Source organism: Lynx rufus, unplaced genomic scaffold (assembly GCF_022079265.1).
Source record: "Lynx rufus isolate CCGP_SWC_20201006 ecotype Redwood Valley unplaced genomic scaffold, mLynRuf1.p SCAF_11, whole genome shotgun sequence".
In the NCBI taxonomy this organism is placed as follows: Eukaryota; Metazoa; Chordata; class Mammalia; order Carnivora; family Felidae; genus Lynx; species Lynx rufus.
In genome coordinates, this window is record NW_025814825.1 from 40,864,371 (window position 1) to 40,883,083 (window position 18,713).

The 18,713-nt window shown below is 56.9% G+C and overlaps 1 protein-coding gene across 1 annotated transcript; it reads right to left on the reverse strand.

Moving 5' to 3' along the window:
- Positions 1-296: 296 nt before the first annotated feature.
- PDZD7 (PDZ domain containing 7) lies at positions 297-18,259 on the reverse strand. Its single transcript, XM_047072685.1, has 16 exons — positions 18,034-18,259; positions 12,901-13,041; positions 12,421-12,595; positions 11,721-11,897; positions 11,339-11,486; positions 9,958-10,018; positions 9,173-9,580; positions 8,462-8,659; positions 6,856-6,903; positions 6,105-6,280; positions 2,842-2,933; positions 2,640-2,731; positions 2,413-2,484; positions 1,314-1,913; positions 919-1,019; positions 297-512 (listed from the first exon to the last, which is right to left on the reverse strand). Exons 1-16 carry the CDS (start codon positions 18,257-18,259, stop codon positions 297-299), a joined length of 2,931 nt encoding a protein of 976 aa, XP_046928641.1.
- Between the last annotated feature and the right edge of the window lie 454 nt (positions 18,260-18,713).

The window sequence follows — 18,713 nt, forward strand, 5'->3', positions numbered from 1 at the left end:
GTCGAGGAGCAGTGAGAGGTTCCCGAATCCCGAGAGGAGGGTAGGAGGGGAGGTCTGGGAGACAGCAGGAGGGTCCTGGGAGGCAGCGGGAGGATCTGAGGTCAGTGGGAAGAGTCCCGGCGTAGGTGGAGAGAGTCTAGGGTTAGTATCGGGAGTCCGGAGGGGTCGGAGAAGGGACTGGGCTGGCGGTCCGCTGGAGGAGACTGGCATCAGTGGGAGGGATCTGGGAATTGGTGGGAAGAGCATTTATGGGAGGTTCTGGGAGGCAGTGGGAAGGAATGAGTACCAGGAGGGGGTCAGCGGGCAGGGGAATGGTCAGCAGGAAGGCACTGATCGGTGAGGGCTGACGACTCGGGGGGTAAGGGTTGTGGGCTGGGCCCAGGGACCCTGACCACAAGCTCCATGGGCTCCCGAGCCTTGTTTCGATAAGCTCGGCGGATGGTTTCGACTGCTCGCTGGTGGGTCACCTGCTCCAGGCTCTCTCCATCCACTGCCACAAGCTCGAAGCCAGCCTGGGATGGGAGTGGGAAAATCACAGCCCTCCCTTCTCAGGTCAGCCCAACACCCAACCTCTCACCTCCACCAGCGAGGACACTCCTCCCCATCTGGGTGGAGGGGATGGACAATGGGACTTTTGTGCCTGGAGCGGTCGGGGGCAGGGTGAGACACAGACAATGGCCCTTTGTCCCTTGGGGCTAGGGGTGGAACAGGATGGGCCACCCTCAGGCTCAGGCTGGCGCGAGGGGACAGATTTTTCCCTAGGCTTGGTCATCTTGCAGTCCTGACCCCCCTGCACCCAAGCCTCCTCCCATGGCCTGGTCTAAACCTGTCTGGCTGGAAGATGAGCATGTTCTAGCCCCACTCCCGCCAGAATTCAGCTCCGGGCCTCAGGAGTGGGCCTGGGTGCTCTTCACCCACCTGCAGGGCCCCACTGATGAAGGCAGCCCCCCCAGGGAAGATCTTTTCTATCTTCACCATGGGCTGCACCTTGGACTCAATGCCCCCAGAAATGCTGATGCCTGGCGAGAGAGAAGCACTGGGTGAACGCGCAGCCACCCCCCTCCACCCAGAGCTCACAGGAGAAACCCAGGACCCCAACAGCAAGTCCGGGCCCGGACTTCTCCCTAATCCCCATATTCTATTATTGCTCGGTCCTCAACTCCAAAAATCCTCTACTCCCACCTCTGCAATCTACCCCCATACCCCAATCTTTTCTTAAGCCCAAGCCCCCTAGTTATAGCCCAAAACCAAGCCCACAGACCCCACCAAACCCGAGAGCCCCACCTGCCAGGCCCAGGCCCACCTGGACTCACCCAAGGACTGCTTCATCTTGGACAACGTGACTGTCCTCAGCTCCCCGCCAGGGGCCTTCGCGGCTGTCTCCTCGGCTGTCCCACCAGTTCCATTCTCAGAGGGGCCTTGGTGGCCTCCCGCCTTGGCTGCCTGCCCATCCAGAGGTCGAGGCAGAGGTGGCCTGGCCTTCCGAGGCTTGTGGTAGCGCCCGTTGGCCACGCTCTGGGTGGAGATAGGTGCTGGAGACAGGGAGCGCCTGCGTCCTGGGGACTTGCCTCGGCCCCGGCTGCGGCTGCGGCTGCGGCTGCGGCTCCGGGCAGGGCCCTGGATCTGGCTCTGCCGCGGGTCCTCCAGGGTCGGGGGTTCTGTCAGCAGCCAGTTAGGCCTTGGGGGCCTGGGAGCCACGGGGGGTGGTTGCGGAGGGGGGGTGCGGGTGCTTCGGCGTGGGGTGAAGGCATCTACCGGCACGTCTTGGAGAGGGGGGATCCCTTTATGAGGGTGGCAGGGAGCAGAGGCCCCCAGGGAGAGCTGGAGGCCCCCCAGCCGCTCCCTCAGTTCCCCACCATCTTCCTCCTCTGAGAAGCCGTTCACAGGCAGCAGATAGAAACCTCCACGGCTATCTGGGGAAGAGGGCCGAGGTCAGGCAGGCTGCCCCTCCTTGCCCTTGCTGTTGCCAGGCCCCAGTCCTTGCCTTTGCTGGGGTAGGGCCTGGGGGACCCAGGCGTGGGTTTGCTTGGGCCCTGCGGCAGCTTTGCCACAGTGAGGGTCACTGCCCGGGTTCTGTTGGAATAGTATTTTCATACTTTCCATCGCGATATGTGTCGTAGAAAAAATATTGCTCGCACGCCAAACTGGCAATTTCTCGGAGATTATTGCAGAGAGTGAGACTAGATTTCAAAAGTGAGTGGGTCTAAAACCAATTATTAAGGAAATAATAGTGTGGGTGGTGAGTAGAGACGATAAAAATGGTTCCGGTGGACAAGGGACTTCCTTCAGGGAACCAGACAAACTTCTGAAGCCTGGATACCCTACACGGGGGCAGGGGCAGAAGGCCCCTTTTCACTTCCCTAATACGCCAGCTGTGTGCCCCCTCCCCAGGCTCTGGGACTCTTGACTGACCAGGCACGGGCGTGATGAGGTGACGCTTGGGAGGTGCGTCTTGCTGGGCTGGTCTCAAGGCAGGAGGCCACACTGGTGGGAGAGGAGATCCGGTCAGAGACGGGGGGCCCAGCGGGGGACACAGCTGGTCATCTCTGCCCCCTCTCCCCTGGGAGACTCCACTCCCATCCCCACCCGGGGCTTAGGGTCTACAGGTCCTACCCTCTCCCCACCGCCCAGCTGCTGACCTGCCCGGCTCTTAAGGGCCTCAAAAGCCTCCAGCTCCACGGGCATCACCATGCTGTCAAAGCGGCCCAGGTCCGTGGGGGCCACCACACTCCTGGGGAGGGCAAGAGATAGGGGGTGGGCAGGGGCACAGTTCTGGAGGTAGGGGGAGTTATTAGAGGTCCCCTTTCTGCCCCCCAGCCCTCCCCACACCCTCCGCCCCACCTGATGTCCCTCAGTAGCAGCAACTTTGCGGGCCTGTCCAGAATGGCCAGCAGGGGCCTCACCAGGTCCTCTACACCGCCTTCGTGCACATACTGCAGAGAGAGACCCAGAGGTCAGATAGCAGCACGGCCATCCAGGGCCAGGGGTGGGGGGGACGCGGGGGGGTGGCACTGCTTGGGCATGTGGGGTTCCCCACGTTTAGGAAGGCTTCTCCCCCAACCCCGGGCTGTTCACAGGACGGTCTTACGTTGGTGACTAGGTGGAAGCCTGCGATAATAACAGACCTATAATAGCAGCAACGACAATGACAGCTTTGGAGCAAGCCCTTTTTTAAGCCTTTTACATATGATCTCCCATTGAGCAACCCTGAGAGGTGACATTAATTATCCTTGTTTTACCGGTGCGGAAACTGAGGCTCAGAGACAAGGACTTTGCCCACGGCCACACAGGTAAGGAAGTGTGAAGAGGGACTGGAACCAGAGAAGTCTGGCCCTTGCCTGCTCTGGTGCCGGAAAAGGATGTGCAGGCAGCGGGCTCTCTTCCCCACCCCCACCTCCCAGGCAGAAGGAAGGAATTTGAGCCAAACACTAGGCCGCGGGCCTGGGAGGCCCGGCATATGTCTGCACATAGACCTACCAATTAGGCTTTGTTCAGGGCTGGAATGGGGACCTTAGGGAAGGGGCGGCTCGACAGAAAGCCTACCCAGTCAGTACCCGGGGGGTGGGGGGGTTGGGGGGAGGCCCTTCTGCCTGGCACTGCCCGGATGCCACCAGCCACACCCCACTAACGCAGACAAACTGGTAAACCGAACGCTGGGAGCCACCCTGCTTGGATGGCACACCGCCCCCTGGTGGTGAAAGGGAGACACGTACTGATTCAGGGAGACGCACACACAGCATCCTGGACAGGGGTAGACAGAGACACAACACAGCAAGCCCTGGTGGTCAGAGTGAGACGTTCATAAACACCCGGAAATAAGTTGTCAGCTATGGGGCCCTAAACCACACACAGACTTACAGGGACTCAGACAAACACGTATCAAAAATACAACCCCGCATGTCGGGAGAGGGATACATACAATTGCACAGAACCAGTCACATACATACACACTTCAAGTCCACCAACCTGCATTCAGCACCTACTACGGTCCTGGCCCTGCACTGGGCAGTGAGGGCACAAGGAAGATGACCCTGTTCCAGCTCCTTCAGAAGCCAGTCTGGTGGTGGGAACAAGGGGCAGGATGAGCCACGTGCCCCAGTGAATTCCAAACCACTGGCAATGAGGCAGAGGGAGTCTCAGAGGAGGGTGGCAAGACCGGAGTTGGCTTCTTGGAGGAGGCGGCATTGACGCTGAGCCCTTTTGGTTTGTTTGTTGGCTTCCATTTACACTTACTCTTTTTTTTTTTTTTTAAATTTTTTTTTTTCAACGTTTATTTATTTTTGGGACAGAGAGAGACAGAGCATGAACGGGGGAGGGGCAGAGAGAGAGGGAGACACAGAATCGGAAACAGGCTCCAGGCTCTGAGCCATCAGCCCAGAGCCCGACGCGGGGCTCGAACTCACGGAGCGCAAGATCGTGACCTGGCTGAAGTCGGACGCTTAACCGACTGCGCCACCCAGGCGCCCCTACACTTACTCTTAAGGATGAATGCAGGGAACAACATGCAAGTCGGGAGGAAGGCGCTCCAAGGGAGACGTGGCATAATGGGCAGAGAGAAGCTTAACTTAGCCACGGGGTACATGAAAGGCCTCCGTGCAGGCCGCGCACGTCGTGACTCCCAGAGTAGTGCTCTGGAGTTGTGCAGGTCATCACCTGTACACCCCTATGTAGTGACCAGCAGAAGACAACGACGTGGTGATGTGGTGACCATGGGAGAGCTGAGGTTAGTGGTTGGGGAGTCAAATCGGGGAAGGCCTTGAATGTGAGCATAAGGAACTCTATTCCGTCAAAGATAAGAGGTTGCAAGGGGGTTTGGGGAGTGTGAAGTGATCAAAGAGGTGACTTATAAAGCCTGGTCTGGTGGCTGTGGAGAGACAGCTCAGAGGAGGAGAGAGAGGGGAGGCCGGTGATCTGAGTCACTGGGGGAGATTTGCTAATCATTCTGGCCAGAGCTCTACCCCAGAGGGCCTGATCTCTTGGTGTGGGTGTCGTGCGGGTCAAGTTTGGGTAGTGTGCAGGTGCTGTGGGGGTGCAGTGAGAGGTGGTCCTGGTTTGGACAGGGTGGGAGGAACAGAGGGATGATGGACAAGGACCTGACCAAAGAAACGGACACATCGCGCCACCTAATGGCCAGAGCCCAGAATTGCAAGCTCACGGCGGCCGGGGCTCACCACCCCACTTAGCGCTCAGAGTGGAGCAGGCTGATGTTTACGGAGTTTAGCCCAGAGAACCTTAGTTTCCCCCCAACACGCACCCCATCTGCAGCTCTGCTGTAAACCAGACCTTGGTAAAGGGCCGCAGGAATTACTGGGCCTCAGTCTCCACGTGACACACACGTGCCTTAGCCAGACACATACACGCTCACACACAGATCCGTCATACAGTTAGGGTGACACAAACCCAGGGACCCCACGGACACACAAATGTACACATCACACAGTCACACAACACAGCCCTACCCTGACCAGAGTGAGAGAGCTTTGGGGGGTTGGGGATCACAAACTATGTCCTGGAACCCCTCAGTTTGTCCTTGCACACAGGTTCACACGTGCACTGATGCAGGCACATCACAGGGACCCCAGCACAGGAAACCTGGGGGTCTTTGAGGCAGAGGGATAGGGGAGGGCCTACCAATCCCCCTGGAAGGTCCGGCATGAGGCTGGGCCTGTCGGCTGACCCAGGTGCAGAGGGAGACATGTGAAAGGGGAGGCTGGGGTTGAGAGGAAGAGGAAGGCAGTGACTGCGGTGTGCCCCCACTCATCACCTGTCTGGCTCCGTCTCAGCTGAAATATCACCTCCTCCAGGAGGCCCCCCTAGACCTAATTTGTACCTCTTGGGTTATGTTCTCATGTTTTTTCCTTTCACAGTACTTCACATGATTTGTCACTATGGGTGTCTAGGTTCTAGTCATTGTAACTCCCCTTCCTGCCTGTAAGCTCAGTGTGTGTGTGTGTGTGTGTGTGTGTGTGTGTGACAGGAGTGACTTCTGCATTTTCTGACCACTGACCTCACGGCCTCGATCCCAGATAGCCGGAGCCAGTGGCCTGAATGAATGAGGGGCTGGGTGACCGTGTGCTGGAGTTGGGGGCAGGCTGGAAGCTCACCCGGGAGCAGTGGCGGGTGACTGCCAGCACCTCGTCGTCAGTCAGCAGCCGTCGGGCCAGGTCCTGAATTAGGGGCCGTCGGCTCTCCCAGGCTTGCACCCGCTCATCCACATCAGGCAGCTGGCCAGAGGGGCTCCCAGACCTGGCAGAGAGCAGGGCCCGGCCCCTCTCCCGCTCTGTAGGGCAGGAACGAAGGTGTATGATGAAGGAGCCAGGAGACATCGAGGGGGAAGCAGGGGCTTCTCTCAATTGGGTCAGACCCCAGAACAGGTCCGTGAGGGGCCTAGGTGCCCCTGACAACATCTCGGCCTAGCCCGGACTCTCCCTTCCATGGCCTCCCATAGCAATCTGCCCACCAGTGGAGCACCAGTCCAGACCCTGTGGCCCCCATCACAGACCCCTTTACTAGTCTGTTCCTTAATGGTGTCCTAGCCCAGTGCCCTCTGGGCCCCTGAACATGCACTGTCATAGTACTCATTGGAGTTCTAGCACAGGCTCCCTCACCACCCCCAAAGTCTGTCTTTGGGAGTCCCAACCAAGCTCCCCAGTCCTCAAAAACATACCCCAACATCTGTCTGCAGCCCTGTCTTTCCGAGTAAGCTTGGTCCAATGCTTTTAGCTGCCCTCAATTCGCACCCAATCCCCCATACTTGGCCCCAACTGAGTTTAGCCCAAAGCTCCTTAGCAGCCCCCAACATGCACCCCATCTGCAGCTCTGTCACCAGGCCTTGTTAAAGGGATGCTGAATTACCGCGTCTCAGTCTCCATGTGACAAACTTCTGCACGGGCCCCACTGCCCCTGCCGTGAAGAAGAAGGGTTAAGCTGAAGTCCCTGGCTCCCAATCTGCAAATGGGGCTTGGGGGGGCTCAGGGACGGCTGGATCACTGGCTGGGATGAAAAGCTCAGGCTGGGAGGAGGTGGAATGGGGAGGCCAGAGGCCAGGCCATGAAGGTCTTGGGGCCATGGTCAACTAAGGACTTCATTCATAGGCAGCGGAAGTCCGTGAAGGTTTGGGACCAAGAGAGGGTGCAGTTTGACCTCTGCTTGTGGAGACTCATTCAGAGGCAAATATATAGGGGGAAGAACCCCGAAGGGAAGGGGGGGGCACCTACCTTCAAGGGACAGAGAAAAAAAGAAGATTCTTTGGAGGAGAGAGAGGAGAGGCCAGAGGGATGGGAGGAGAATCAGGAGAGAGCAGGGCCCCGGGGGCTGTGGAAAAAGAGATGGGTTGAAGAGGTGGAAGCTGGCCTGGCCTCATTTAAAGAGTCTCTCCCGTGAGACTCTCACTTTAGCCCCCCAGGAGGGGCAGGGCCAGCTCCTACCCAACACCCACTCTCCCTCCGGAAACAGCACCCCGATTTCACCTGGGGACCCCCATTCTCAGTGCATGTACTCCAGAGTGGGCACAAGACACAGGCTGGCCCATGAGAGCACCCCCCCCCACCCCACCCCACAGCCATTTGTTGGGCATGTGGTCCCCGCTGGGTCAGTGAGAACCTAGGACTTCAGCCGGAACTATTTAAGAAGCTTTCTTGTCCCTGGGTTGCTAAGCAACAGTGGCCATCTTAACTCTGGGCAAAACCTACATGATAATGAAGCCAACCCAGGGGAAAATGGAACCAAAGATGAAGGGGGCAGATGTCTGATCAGAGTGTTTAAATCTTTAGACCCACTTACATCAGTAGCTGAGCCAAGCAGTGCTTTTTAAACCTAATTTGAGTTGAGTTTCTGGCCCATACAACCCCAAGCGTCTCAACTCCTCCACTCTCGGTCCAGTCTCTGAACCTCACCTGAGAGACGAGAGGCCCTCTCTGAGGGTCCTTGAAGCCCCTGACATAGTGGAGCCTGCCGAGGCCCTTCTGCTTGGGCCCTGATTTAGAAATGACCTTGCTCAAGGATGGTTCTAGAGCTGGGTAGGGCCTGTGGAGCTCTGGCCAGGGCAGATGTAGCCACGTATTCGAGGAGAGGAGCCCCCTACCCACCTCAGCACCAAGGGCACAGGGATCTGACCCAAGCCCTTCAACTTCCTTGCTATGTTGTGCCTCTAACAGATTTCCTTTCTGGAAAGTGGGGAGACGAGACAGTATAACAATAACCACTACATTTTCTGAGCACCTTCCATACGCCAGACGAGGTCCTTAAGTGGTTTACATCCATCCATACACTTATCCCTCACTATTCCTAAAGAAATAGGTATCATCACTCTCACTTTACTCATAAGGAAACAGGCTTACAGGGGCCAGTGGTTACTCCCAGCTCGTAATAAGCAGTGTGGGATTTAAACCCAGAGCTGCTGGATGCCAACGTGGGCCCCACCTGCGTCCACCCCACCTCATCTGACCGGCATGGCGCTTACCTTTCTCCGGGTCCAGGCGAGGGCGGGGCTTGGCCGGGGTCCCTCTGTCCAGCGTCCAGGCCTCTCTGTGCCCGTCCCCTGCCAGCCGCCCCTGCCGCCCTCCCTTGAAGAAGAGGTTCATCAGTGTCTTGGAGCGCTGCAGGGCTCCCTTCTCCCCAGGAGACCCCAACTTCTCCTTCTTCCTCTGCCTCTTCTCCTCTGCAGACATGAGGGAGCGCCCGCGGGGCTGGAGTGGTGGGCAGAAGGGAAGGCCGAGGGGCAGGGGTATGAGGAGGGACAGAGAGGAGAGAGAGTAGGGGGCAGACAGGACCTGCAGCTTTGTGGGGAGGTGGTGCTGGAGGTAGGGGTGGGTGTCCTCCTCCAACTTTCCACCCTCCCCCACCCCACAGCTCCAGTTCTTCGAGGAGTCTCCAAGAGGGCTGGTGTGTGTGTGTGTGTGTGTGTGTGTGTGTGTGTGTGTGTGTGTAGGGTGGAAGGGATGGGTTAGGACTGGTTTGGGGCCCAAAACTGACAGGAAAACAAACTGGGGCTTGGGGTCCAGGACCAGTTTAAAATGGTACCCAGAGCAGCATCGAAGCGTATTCTGGGGCTGCAACTGAGGTTGGGTCAAGGCCCGGGGCAAAGGGAGGTTTGGGGCCCAGGACAAGGCACGAGGCAGGTTTGGGACTGGGAGTTTCGGAGAGAACATCAGCCTCCCATCCCCCTACGTACCCCACAAGGTCAGGTGGCTCTGGGATCTTGTGATGGGGGGCCGGGGTCGGCTCAGGGCCAGCAACAGGGCAGTCTTGGGGGACTCTGAGAGTGCAGAATCGAGGCGGCGGGCAGGCCGGGGCCCATCGGAGCGGATGGCTGTGTCCTTGAGGATGACGGTGGGCCTCACGCTGCACCAGGTCTCCACGCGGCCCCCCACATCGGGCTCCGTCTGCATGGCTGTGTCCGCCCGCCCCCAGCCTGGCCCCCGACCGCCCGGCTCCTCAGGCCCCAGGCAGACATCCATGCGGTCGGAGGGCAGGGAACCCGAGCCCTCGGCCGAGCTGTAGGGGGCACTGGAGGCATAGGAGGAGACGCTGGAGCTGCTCTCAGAGGCCGGGGACAGCTGCTGTAGCACCCCGTTGCTCACTGCAGGCAGTGGGGAAGGCGGGGGCGGCTGAGGGGAAGGCCGGGCTGCAGACCACCCTGGGCTTGGTGGCGGGGGGGCGGGTGGGTAGTGTGGGGCAGCAGCCAGGGCTGGAAGCACGGGCTCCGGGGAACCGGTGCTCAGCAGTCCTGCCACTGACTTAGGCAGATCGGTTCTCCTCCACTCACCGCAGGACCCCAGAGCCAAGGGGAGCCTGAAACCAAACCTGCAGCTCCTCGGAGGGGAGCCCAGAAATGGCGCTGGGTGGTGTGAAAGTCCCAAGGAGGTTTGCTCCTCCTGCCCAATTATTCTTCAGAGACTCTGACCCACCCTTGGGCCTCAGCCCTTTCCCTCCAACCCATGGACCTGAGCCACTTACATCGGTCCAGCCAACAGTACTCAGAAACCATCTCTTTGTAGGCAGGGTACCGGCCAGTCTCCTGGGAAGAGCGTGGTGGGCATAGGAAGGCATGGGGGAGTGGGCAAGAAGGGGGTGGGTGACAAGGAGGATGAGAAGGGGGGTAAGTGAGTAGGAGGGATGAGAAAGGGGGTGGGAGGGAGGAGGGGTGGGTGAGGGAAGATGAGAAGGGGGTGGGTGAGAAGGGATGGGGTTAAGAAGGGGGAGTGATGGGACAGGAGTAAACTTTTCAACCCCGTCTCTCTCTCTCCTCCAAGTTCATCATGCTCTAGACAAACAAGCTGCTTTATTTCTCAACATGCCAAACTCCTCTGTACCTCAGAGCCTGGTACTTGCTGTTCCTTCTGCCTTGATTCTCTTCCTTCAACTCACCTTCTGGCCAGCTCCTCCCTCTTTGGGTGTCACTTCCCCAGAGAGACCTGCCCTGACCACTCTGGCTAAAAGGGCCTTCCCAAATTACCCCTCCCACCTCTCTGTTAATTACAGTGTAGCACTTGTCACAGTTGGCCCGCATCTAGTGTGTCCGTCTCCCATAAGGAGCAGAGACCTTGTCTGTCTTGTTCAACGTGGCAGCCCCGGTACCTGTCATAGTGGCCATCATGTAGAACGTACTCGAAAATGTTCAGTGGATGAATGAGGGGCAGAGCGGGAGAGAGGAGGAGTGTTTGGGGTCATGTGAGAGGAAGGAAAGGGAGAAACAGGATGGGGGGGGATCGTGAGATGGGAAATAAGGTTGCAGAAGTAGAGGAATGGCAGAGGAGGCCCTGAAGGGCAATGTGGGTGAAAGCTTGGGAAAGGGAAGAGAGCGGGGCAGGGGCTGGGACTGGGCACTAGCCGAGAGCGAGACGTCACCTCCTCTGGAGACAGAGTGAGAAAGACCTGATCCTCAGGCAAGTGTGAGACCCACATGAATAATGAATGCAGGTGCCTCCCCTGAAATCCAATCTCTGGCCCCAGCCCAGCCTCTTTGCCCTGTGCCCACGTCCTGCCCAAAGCCACAGCTACCACCCCACCCTCTGGGTGGGACATTTTCTCCTTTCAGCCCAGGTCCTCCACCACTCATATGAAGGGGCACTGCCCTAGGTATCTGAAGAGCAGGACTGGACCCAGGCCCTGCTACTGACCAGCTGAGTAATGGACCGGGATTCCTGAGTTACTCTGCCTCTCTGAGCCTCAGTTTCTTCTTCTGCGCAATAGGGACGAGCGCAATGCCTGCCCTCCCTCTCCGATGGCTATGGTAAAACCATAGACTGTAGAGCGATGGGCATAATGATGTACTAGAGCGGTCGGGGAAGTCCTTCCTATAGTCTGGCCTCTCCCTGATACCCACAGTCCTGCCCACCTTGATGGTCAGCATGATGTGTGTTTGGCCCTTCAGCACCTCCACGGCCTGGCTGTGGCTGATGTCGTCGAACCTGACGCCGTTGGCCGCCAGGACCTGGTCCCCCACCTTGATGCCATTCTCCTCGGCCAGCCCGCCGTGGTCCACTCTGGGGTCAGACAGGAGGCGGTCTGGTCGGCTGCCTAGCCTGCCCTGTCTCACCCTAGTCCAGACTCTCTTCACTCGGATACAGGGATGCCCCAGCCAAACTCCTTGGCTCTCCTCCCGGAGCCCCCCACCCCTCTCCAGACCCCACCCCTGACCCAGGCCCTCCTTTGGACATGTCATTGGCCAGGCCTCGCTTGTTGATCCCCGCCCACTGCATGCCCCGCCCAGCCCTCACTTGGACACATAGATGCCCAGGCCGAACTCCTTGCCCCCGCGGATGTTGAAGCCCAGACAGAAGTCGTCTGACGTGGTGTACAGGTGGACGATGCGCCGCACGCCATCCTCCGAGCCGCTGTCAGACGGCGTTGATCGGCACTTCTCCACCACCAGCCGCCGGTTCACCACATCCACCCTGGGACAACAGCAAGGGGCCCTCGACCTGGGCCCCCCATCCACCACCACCACCCCCCTCCTCCCAGCATCCTTGACAACCGCAGGGGAAAGGAGAGGTTGCCTTGGGGGACTCCCCAGCCCAGAGACGGTCAGTGGGATGTAGATTTCGCCAAATTTGGAAAAAGACCTGGATCTCCTCTTTTTACGGAGCAGCTCCATCGTGCCCAACTCCCTACAAAAGCCCTGAGGGGGAGATGCTGTTACCACCCCCAGGCTCACAGCAGAGGCCAGGCGGTGTTGGGGGCAGGGCCGCTGGCCTCTGGGATAGCAGGGTTGGGAGGAGGGCTGGGGAGAGACACGGCCTTGTCTTATTTCAAGGTCAGGCCTTGGGATCCCTGTGTTTCCGGTGCCCTGGGTGGAGGGAAGAGTAGAAGCCATACTAGTCAAGTTCCACGCAGAGCCCTGTGACCTCGGCCTCTCCTGCGGGGGGGGGGGGGTGGATGGGGAGGGGAAAAGCCAGGGCTGGGGCCAGGCGTTCTCACCACGTGGTCTTCTCTTTGGAGAATTTGATGCCCGGCACTCGGCCCATGCGCCTCACCATCATGTGCAGGCGGCTGCTGCCAGTCAGCACTTTCACGGCGCTGCCCATGGTGGTGCTCTCCAGGCTCAGCCCATTCACCTCTGTGATCTTGTCCCCCACGCACAGGCCGGCCCGCTCTGCACCAGGGGAGGGGCGTGGCTGGCAGGGGCCACTTGGGAGAAGTCCTCCAGGGTGAAGCTAAGCCTCCCGCCACCACACAAGGCTCCCTGGGGTAAAACTTCTTCTGTGAAATTGGGGATCCCCGGGTGAGGTCTGAGTAGTCCTTATGAGACTAGGGACCTGTCCATTAGCCCACTCCACCCTGGGAGGGGGCCCCATGTCCCCACTGGATCGGGCCCTCCAAAGCTGAGGACCCTTTCCTCCCATCCCTGATAAGAGCACCATCCTAAGCCAGAACCTCGCTCCTGGGAGCCCTGCTCACCTGCACTGCTCCCCTCCTCCACCTTGCTGACGAAGATGCCCAGGCCATGCTCCGAGCCGCCCCGCACACTGAAACCCAGTCTCCCTGCTGGACTCTTCTCCACCCGGACCGCATGGATGATGTCGCTCTCATCACTGTTGGCTGTGTGGTGGTGTTGGTGGGAGGGACATAGGCATGACTCCCATGTCCTTTCTGGGCACAGAGGGCCCCTGGGTTTCCCAGGTTGGGGCCTGCAAAGGGTGGGTTTCTAGGCAAAGATACCTAAAGCTCTAAGGCCTGAGGGCAGCCAATTTCTGAGTTCCCTATTGGTGGTTTTGAGGCCATGGGCCAGGGAGAGTGTGGGAATAGGCAGGACAGGACCCCACAGTAGAAGCCACTGTTCTCCTTCCCTTATATAGGTGAGTGTGTGTGCGTATGTGTGTGCGCGCGTGTCCGTGTGTGCAAGTGTGTGTGTGTTTCTAATGCTTACTCAGCTTCTCACACCTACAGGCCTGAGATAGAACAAATTCCTAAAAATCCTGTCACTCTAAGGGTCAGATGGATAGAGAAGAGGTTCAAGATTCCATTCGATAGGGCAGAGTTGAGCAAATTTGGGCTCTTCGGCTTGCACAGAAATGAGTGTGCTAATCTTCAAACAGTTGAAGAGCTATTCTGTGAAAGGCATTAGATGTTTTTGTTTGTGTAGCCCAGAGGACAGAACCAAGCCCGAGATAGAGGCTATCTATCTAAAACCTTCAGCTGTCAGACAATGGAATGAGTTTTGGAGAGATAATGAGTTCCCCATCTTTGGAGGCATACAAGCTGACCCCTGATAAGTCCCTGTCTGGGATATTGTGGACGGATCCCCGAGGCTCCTTCTATCTCTTCAACTCTGTGATTCTGGAGGTAAGGGCTCTAGGAGCTACTTGACTATATGAGGAGAGAAACCCAAAACACCACTATGTTGCAGTGTGTGCCCAGAGCCCAGAGGGGTCCCCTCCATCAGTGTTGGGAAAAGTCAGAGGAGCAGGGTCCCTAGGGGCTGGAGCTGTCAGGGAAAATGATTTGGAAGACTGAGATGAGTGGGATTTGGTTGGAGGGGGGGAGCAGAAAGGGAGGGCACTAATGAAGAAGGGGATGGAGTGAGTAAAGGCACTGCGGTGGGTCCTTGAGAAGGCCTTTGGTTAGAGAAAAATAAGAAGACTGCAGAGGGAAGCTAGGTCTCAGGTGAGAAGGTGAGAAGATGAGATTTCCTCTTGAACAAGGCTTACTCTAGAGGTGTTTGTGGGGGACAAATCTGTCTCTCTCTCTCTCTCTCTCTCTCTCTCTCTCTCTCTCTCTGTGATCTAAGAGAAATCAGGTTACAATACATGAGCAGAACAGCTCAGGAAGAAATCTCCAAGGGCAGCCTGTGGGCATGGATGGTGCAGGACAGAGATGTGCGATATTCTAAGGCTTCCTGGCTGATTCTGACTGTATAGGTCTCAACCCAGCCAAGGAGTCTATTGCTTTCCTGCCCCCCAACCCTCTTTCTTCTCAGGCCCTCCCTGGGGCCTTCCTAGGGCCCTGAGCCAGGGGGATGCCACACTGGGGTTTTGAGCATAGGAGCTTGGGGCCTCTGAGGATGGAAACTTCTCTACCTCCACTACCCTAGCCTGGGCCACCGACCTCTCCCTCTAGGCACTCATAGCCTCCTCACTGTCTCCCCACCTCCATTCTTGCCTCGTTTAGACCATTCTCTACAGTGGCCAGAGCCAGCTTTTACAGTAGACTGCTTATTGAGAACTTCAATGCCTGCTCCGGCTTCTAGAAGAAACTCCGCAGCCCCCCATGCCCGGTAAGGCCCTCCATGGGCTGTCCTCTGCCCACCTCCCTACCCTCACCTCTGGCCACCATCCCTAGCCTCACTGAGCTTTGGCCAAACTGACCTCCTTCCTGTCCCTCTCATGGGCCAATCATTTCAATGTTCCCTCAATCCTTGATACTCTTGTCCAGACTTTTGTAAAGCCAGCATCCATTCTGCAGCCCCTCCTGGCTCAGACACCGCTTTCTCGGAGAAGCCTTCCTGGACTACCCTACCTGAAGAAGTCCCTTCCCTTCTTCCCAGATGGTCTCTATTAGAGCGGTTCTCAAAGCATGCTTCCCAGACCAACAGCAGCAGCGGCACCCAGGAACTTACTCAAAAAATATGTATACCTGGGGCACCTGGCTAGCTCTGTTGGTACGACATGCAACTCTTGGTCTTGGGGTTATGAGTTCGAGCCCCAGGTTGGGTATAGAGATCACTTCAAAATAAAGTCTTAAAAAATTATACAACAACAATGTGTGCTCTTGCTCTTTGCTGCAGACACAATGAATCAGAAGCTCTGGGTGTAGGACCCAGCAACTTGTCTTTTAACAAGCCCCCCACCCCAGGCAATTCTGATGTATTCCAAAGTTTGAGAACCGCTACTCTGTCGTACTGTCCAAATTAGTACCTCCAAGATTCTTACCATCCTTTCTCATTATTTGCTTATTCATATATTATTTATTCATATACTGCTTATTCATATATTATTTTATTGTCTGTCTCCTTCCACTAGATTGTAAACTCAATCGTGGTAGGGACTTTGTAATTCTTTTCTGCCAATATATCTCCAATGTGTTGCGCAGCACTTGATATCTGCTAAGTCTTTTTTGAATGAGTAAAAGAATAAAGGGATGAATGAGTGAACAGACCAATGAACAAGGAGAGTGAAGAGAAAGGGCTGGTTTGGATTAGAGGATGCATTTCCTTTGGGACCAGCTGAGTTTGCGGAGCTGGTGGGAACCTGTGGGGGTGAGGTGGGTAGCAGTTTCTCCCTTCCCACTGTCTCTCCCTTATCAGCTATTTTAGGCCTCTGGAATGGTCTGAATAGTAACAAGGGGGAGAGGTTCCAGGCTTCGGTGAATTGGGAGATGTTTGTGCTCGGGCAGAGGGGGAAGATTCTGGGCTCAGAGCTTCCCAGCCCAGACAGGGTAGGGGCTGGCAGGTCAGAGCAATGCCCCAGTCCTCCCATTGCTGGGAGACCCTGCTCTCCTGGCTGCACTGGGGCTCTAGGGTGAGGCAGAAAGAGAGAGCAATCCTGGAACTTCTGCAAGAGGATCTTTAGCAGGACAGTGGACAGAGCTGTTACATCGTAGCTGGGCATGGTGTGCGTGGTTGTGAAGGGGAGGTAAAACATAGTTATTTTATTTTTTTAAATTTTTTTTCAACGTTTATTTATTTTTGGGACAGAGAGAGACAGAGCATGAACGGGGGAGGGGCAGAGAGAGAAGGAGACACAGAATCGGAAACAGGCTCCAGGCTCTGAGCCATCAGCCCAGAGCCTGACGCGGGGCTCGAACTCACAGACCGCGAGATCGTGACCTGGCTGAAGTCGGACGCTTAACCGACTGCGCCACCCAGGCGCCCCAAAACATAGTTATTTTAATACAATGGGACTCACAAGGGTCCTGCCCCAGTGCCTTCCCTGTCCCCTACCATGTCTCCTAGCTCCTCTGAGGACTTCTGCTCCATGACCCGAATGACAGTGCTGACCCTCAGCAGTGCCCTACAGCTCACCTAGGGGTGAGGCCCATCATAGTAGATGATGGGGGTGGGCATGCTGGGCCACTGAGGCAGGAAAGCCTGCTGCCTGAGCAACATGGCTATCCCTGCCCCAGTGGCCCAGGGAGGAGAACAGAGATGCCCAGCTGGGTCAGAGGGGAGGAACAGGGTCTGAAAAGCCCACTCTGGGATCCAGCCAGGGGAGTTCTGCTCGCTGAGAGACAAAAGGGGAGCTGGAGACATTTATGGCATCTGGCCCGCAGAGAGCCCAACCCCAGGAGGGTCCCCATTCCCCATGGGCATTCAAGGTCCTGCCTCACTCACTAGCTCTGTGTCGCCTCACATCTGTCACTGCAGCCTGGCTGTCTCCTAATTTCATCCCCCCCCCCCGCAACTTGTACTCTTGTTTTCCACTTCCAGCCTTATCTGGAATACCTCTACCCCAGCAGCAGCTGTTCTCATTGTTCTGTCTCTAAGCTCTGCTACCCTGTAAATTTCTGGAAGGTGACGATTGACCTTTATTTTTCTCTAGGTCCCCTACAGGACCTAAGCAGGGCTGGTATAGAACAGGAGTGCAATGAAACAGCATTGGGCAACTACAGAAGATTAGGTACGCCCTGATTAGGTACCTGGGCTCAGTCCTGGGGCTCCCTTCCTGACCCTCAACCCTCCTCTTCTCCCCACTTTTTGGAACATTTGCTGCTCTACCTCTATTTCTTTTTTTCTGCATCTGAAATCTTTTATTATTATTATTATTATTATTATTATTATTTACTTATTTGTTTTTTTAATAAAATTTTTTAACGTTTATTTATTTTTGAGACAGAGCATGAACAGGGGAGGGGCAGAGAGAGAGGGAGACACAGAATCTGAAACAGGCTCCAGGCTCTGAGCTGTCAGCATAGCGCCCGACACGGGGCTCGAACTCACGGACCGTGAGATCATGACCTGAGCCGAAGTCGGATGCTTAACCGACCAAGCCACCCAGGCGCCCCTATTATTTACTTATTTGAAATCATCTGTATACACACTATGGGGCTTGAACTCATGACCTGAGATCAAGAGTCGCACGCTCTCCTGAATGAACTGGTCAGGGGCCTCTGCACCTGAAATCTTAAATTCTGTCTGCTCAGTTGGGCACTGACTCCTCACAGCCCCGCACTGAGCTGGTCACACAATGGGCTGGTTGATGGGGTTATATCATTCTCTATCCTGCCCCCCACCAAAGGCCTACACAAAGGGATTGGAGAAAGGCAGAGTCCATAGGACGGAGGGGCCAATTCAATACCCTATCTTGCTCACTTGGGGGCTAGCATACCACACACACACTTTTCCGTGACTCCGGGCTCCTATCTCCCACCTCTGACCTCTCTACAGCCCTGCAACACTAAAGGATTGGCCTAAACATAAGGAAAGGGCTTTTAAGGTAGAGTATAAGCGTAAACAGAGACCCTCCACCTCCCACATCCTTAAGACTCCCATCACTTGGGTTCCTCCACCCATATTGGCTCTGCCTCCTCCTACTCAGTGCTGCTGCCCCTTACCCCCACCCTTAGCTCCCGGCCCAAGCTGGGCCCCGCCCCCACCTTCGATGGGAGAGTTGATGAGGATGACACGGCCCATGGGCGATGAGGCTCGGATTCCGCGGGGGGGCCCATTCAACAGCCGCTGCTGCTGCTTCCTCAGCAGGTATCGCGTTGCGGAGCCCGAGTCGCTGCCCAGGTGGCCTCGGGAGGAGAGGGAGCTCAGAGAGCCCGAGCTTAGGTCTCCAAGGCCCAGTGGGTCGAAGCCCACCGCAAAACTGTGCGCCATGATGGCTAGACTGGGGCGGCGTCCTACAGGTCCAGAAAGAATCTGCTAGCCCTGGAGCAAAGGGCCCCGCGTGCCCCGGGCTCCATGAGCCTTCCGTGCGGGACTGGGGTCTCAGGGACCGGGAGCCCCCCACCTCCGTTGCCTCACAGCGGTGTGCGTTCCAGGCCTGCGGAGGGAGAGCAGGGGTTGGGACAAGGGTGTGAATGTTGCCCTTGCTGCCTCCCAGAACTTCCACCCCTCGCCCTGATTTGAGCTTCCTGCCCTCCCATGCCCTAGGCCCCTCACGTCTCCCACCCCTGGCCCAGTCCAGGCACCATCGTGGATTTTCGGAGTCATTTATACAACGCCAGTGAGAACCTCTCATTCACCCCTCATTCCTGCTCTCAGCTGAGTCATCCACCCCAGTGACCAGTTCTCAGTAGAGGCTGAGAGAGTGGAGATGGATTCTTGCGGG

Bases quoted from the DNA above. Each gene is read 5' to 3' on its own strand.
- PDZD7 (XM_047072685.1), bottom strand. From the start codon at position 18,259: ATGGCGCACAGTTTTGCGGTGGGCTTCGACCCACTGGGCCTTGGAGAC. The intron at 8,660-9,172 runs GTACGTAGGGGG...TCATGTCTGCAG, and splicing joins GAGCCACCTGACCTTGTGGG to AGGAGAAGAGGCAGAGGAAG. The intron at 1,914-2,412 runs GTCAGTCAAGAG...CCTCTTCCCCAG, and splicing joins CCTCATCACGCCCGTGCCTG to ATAGCCGTGGAGGTTTCTAT.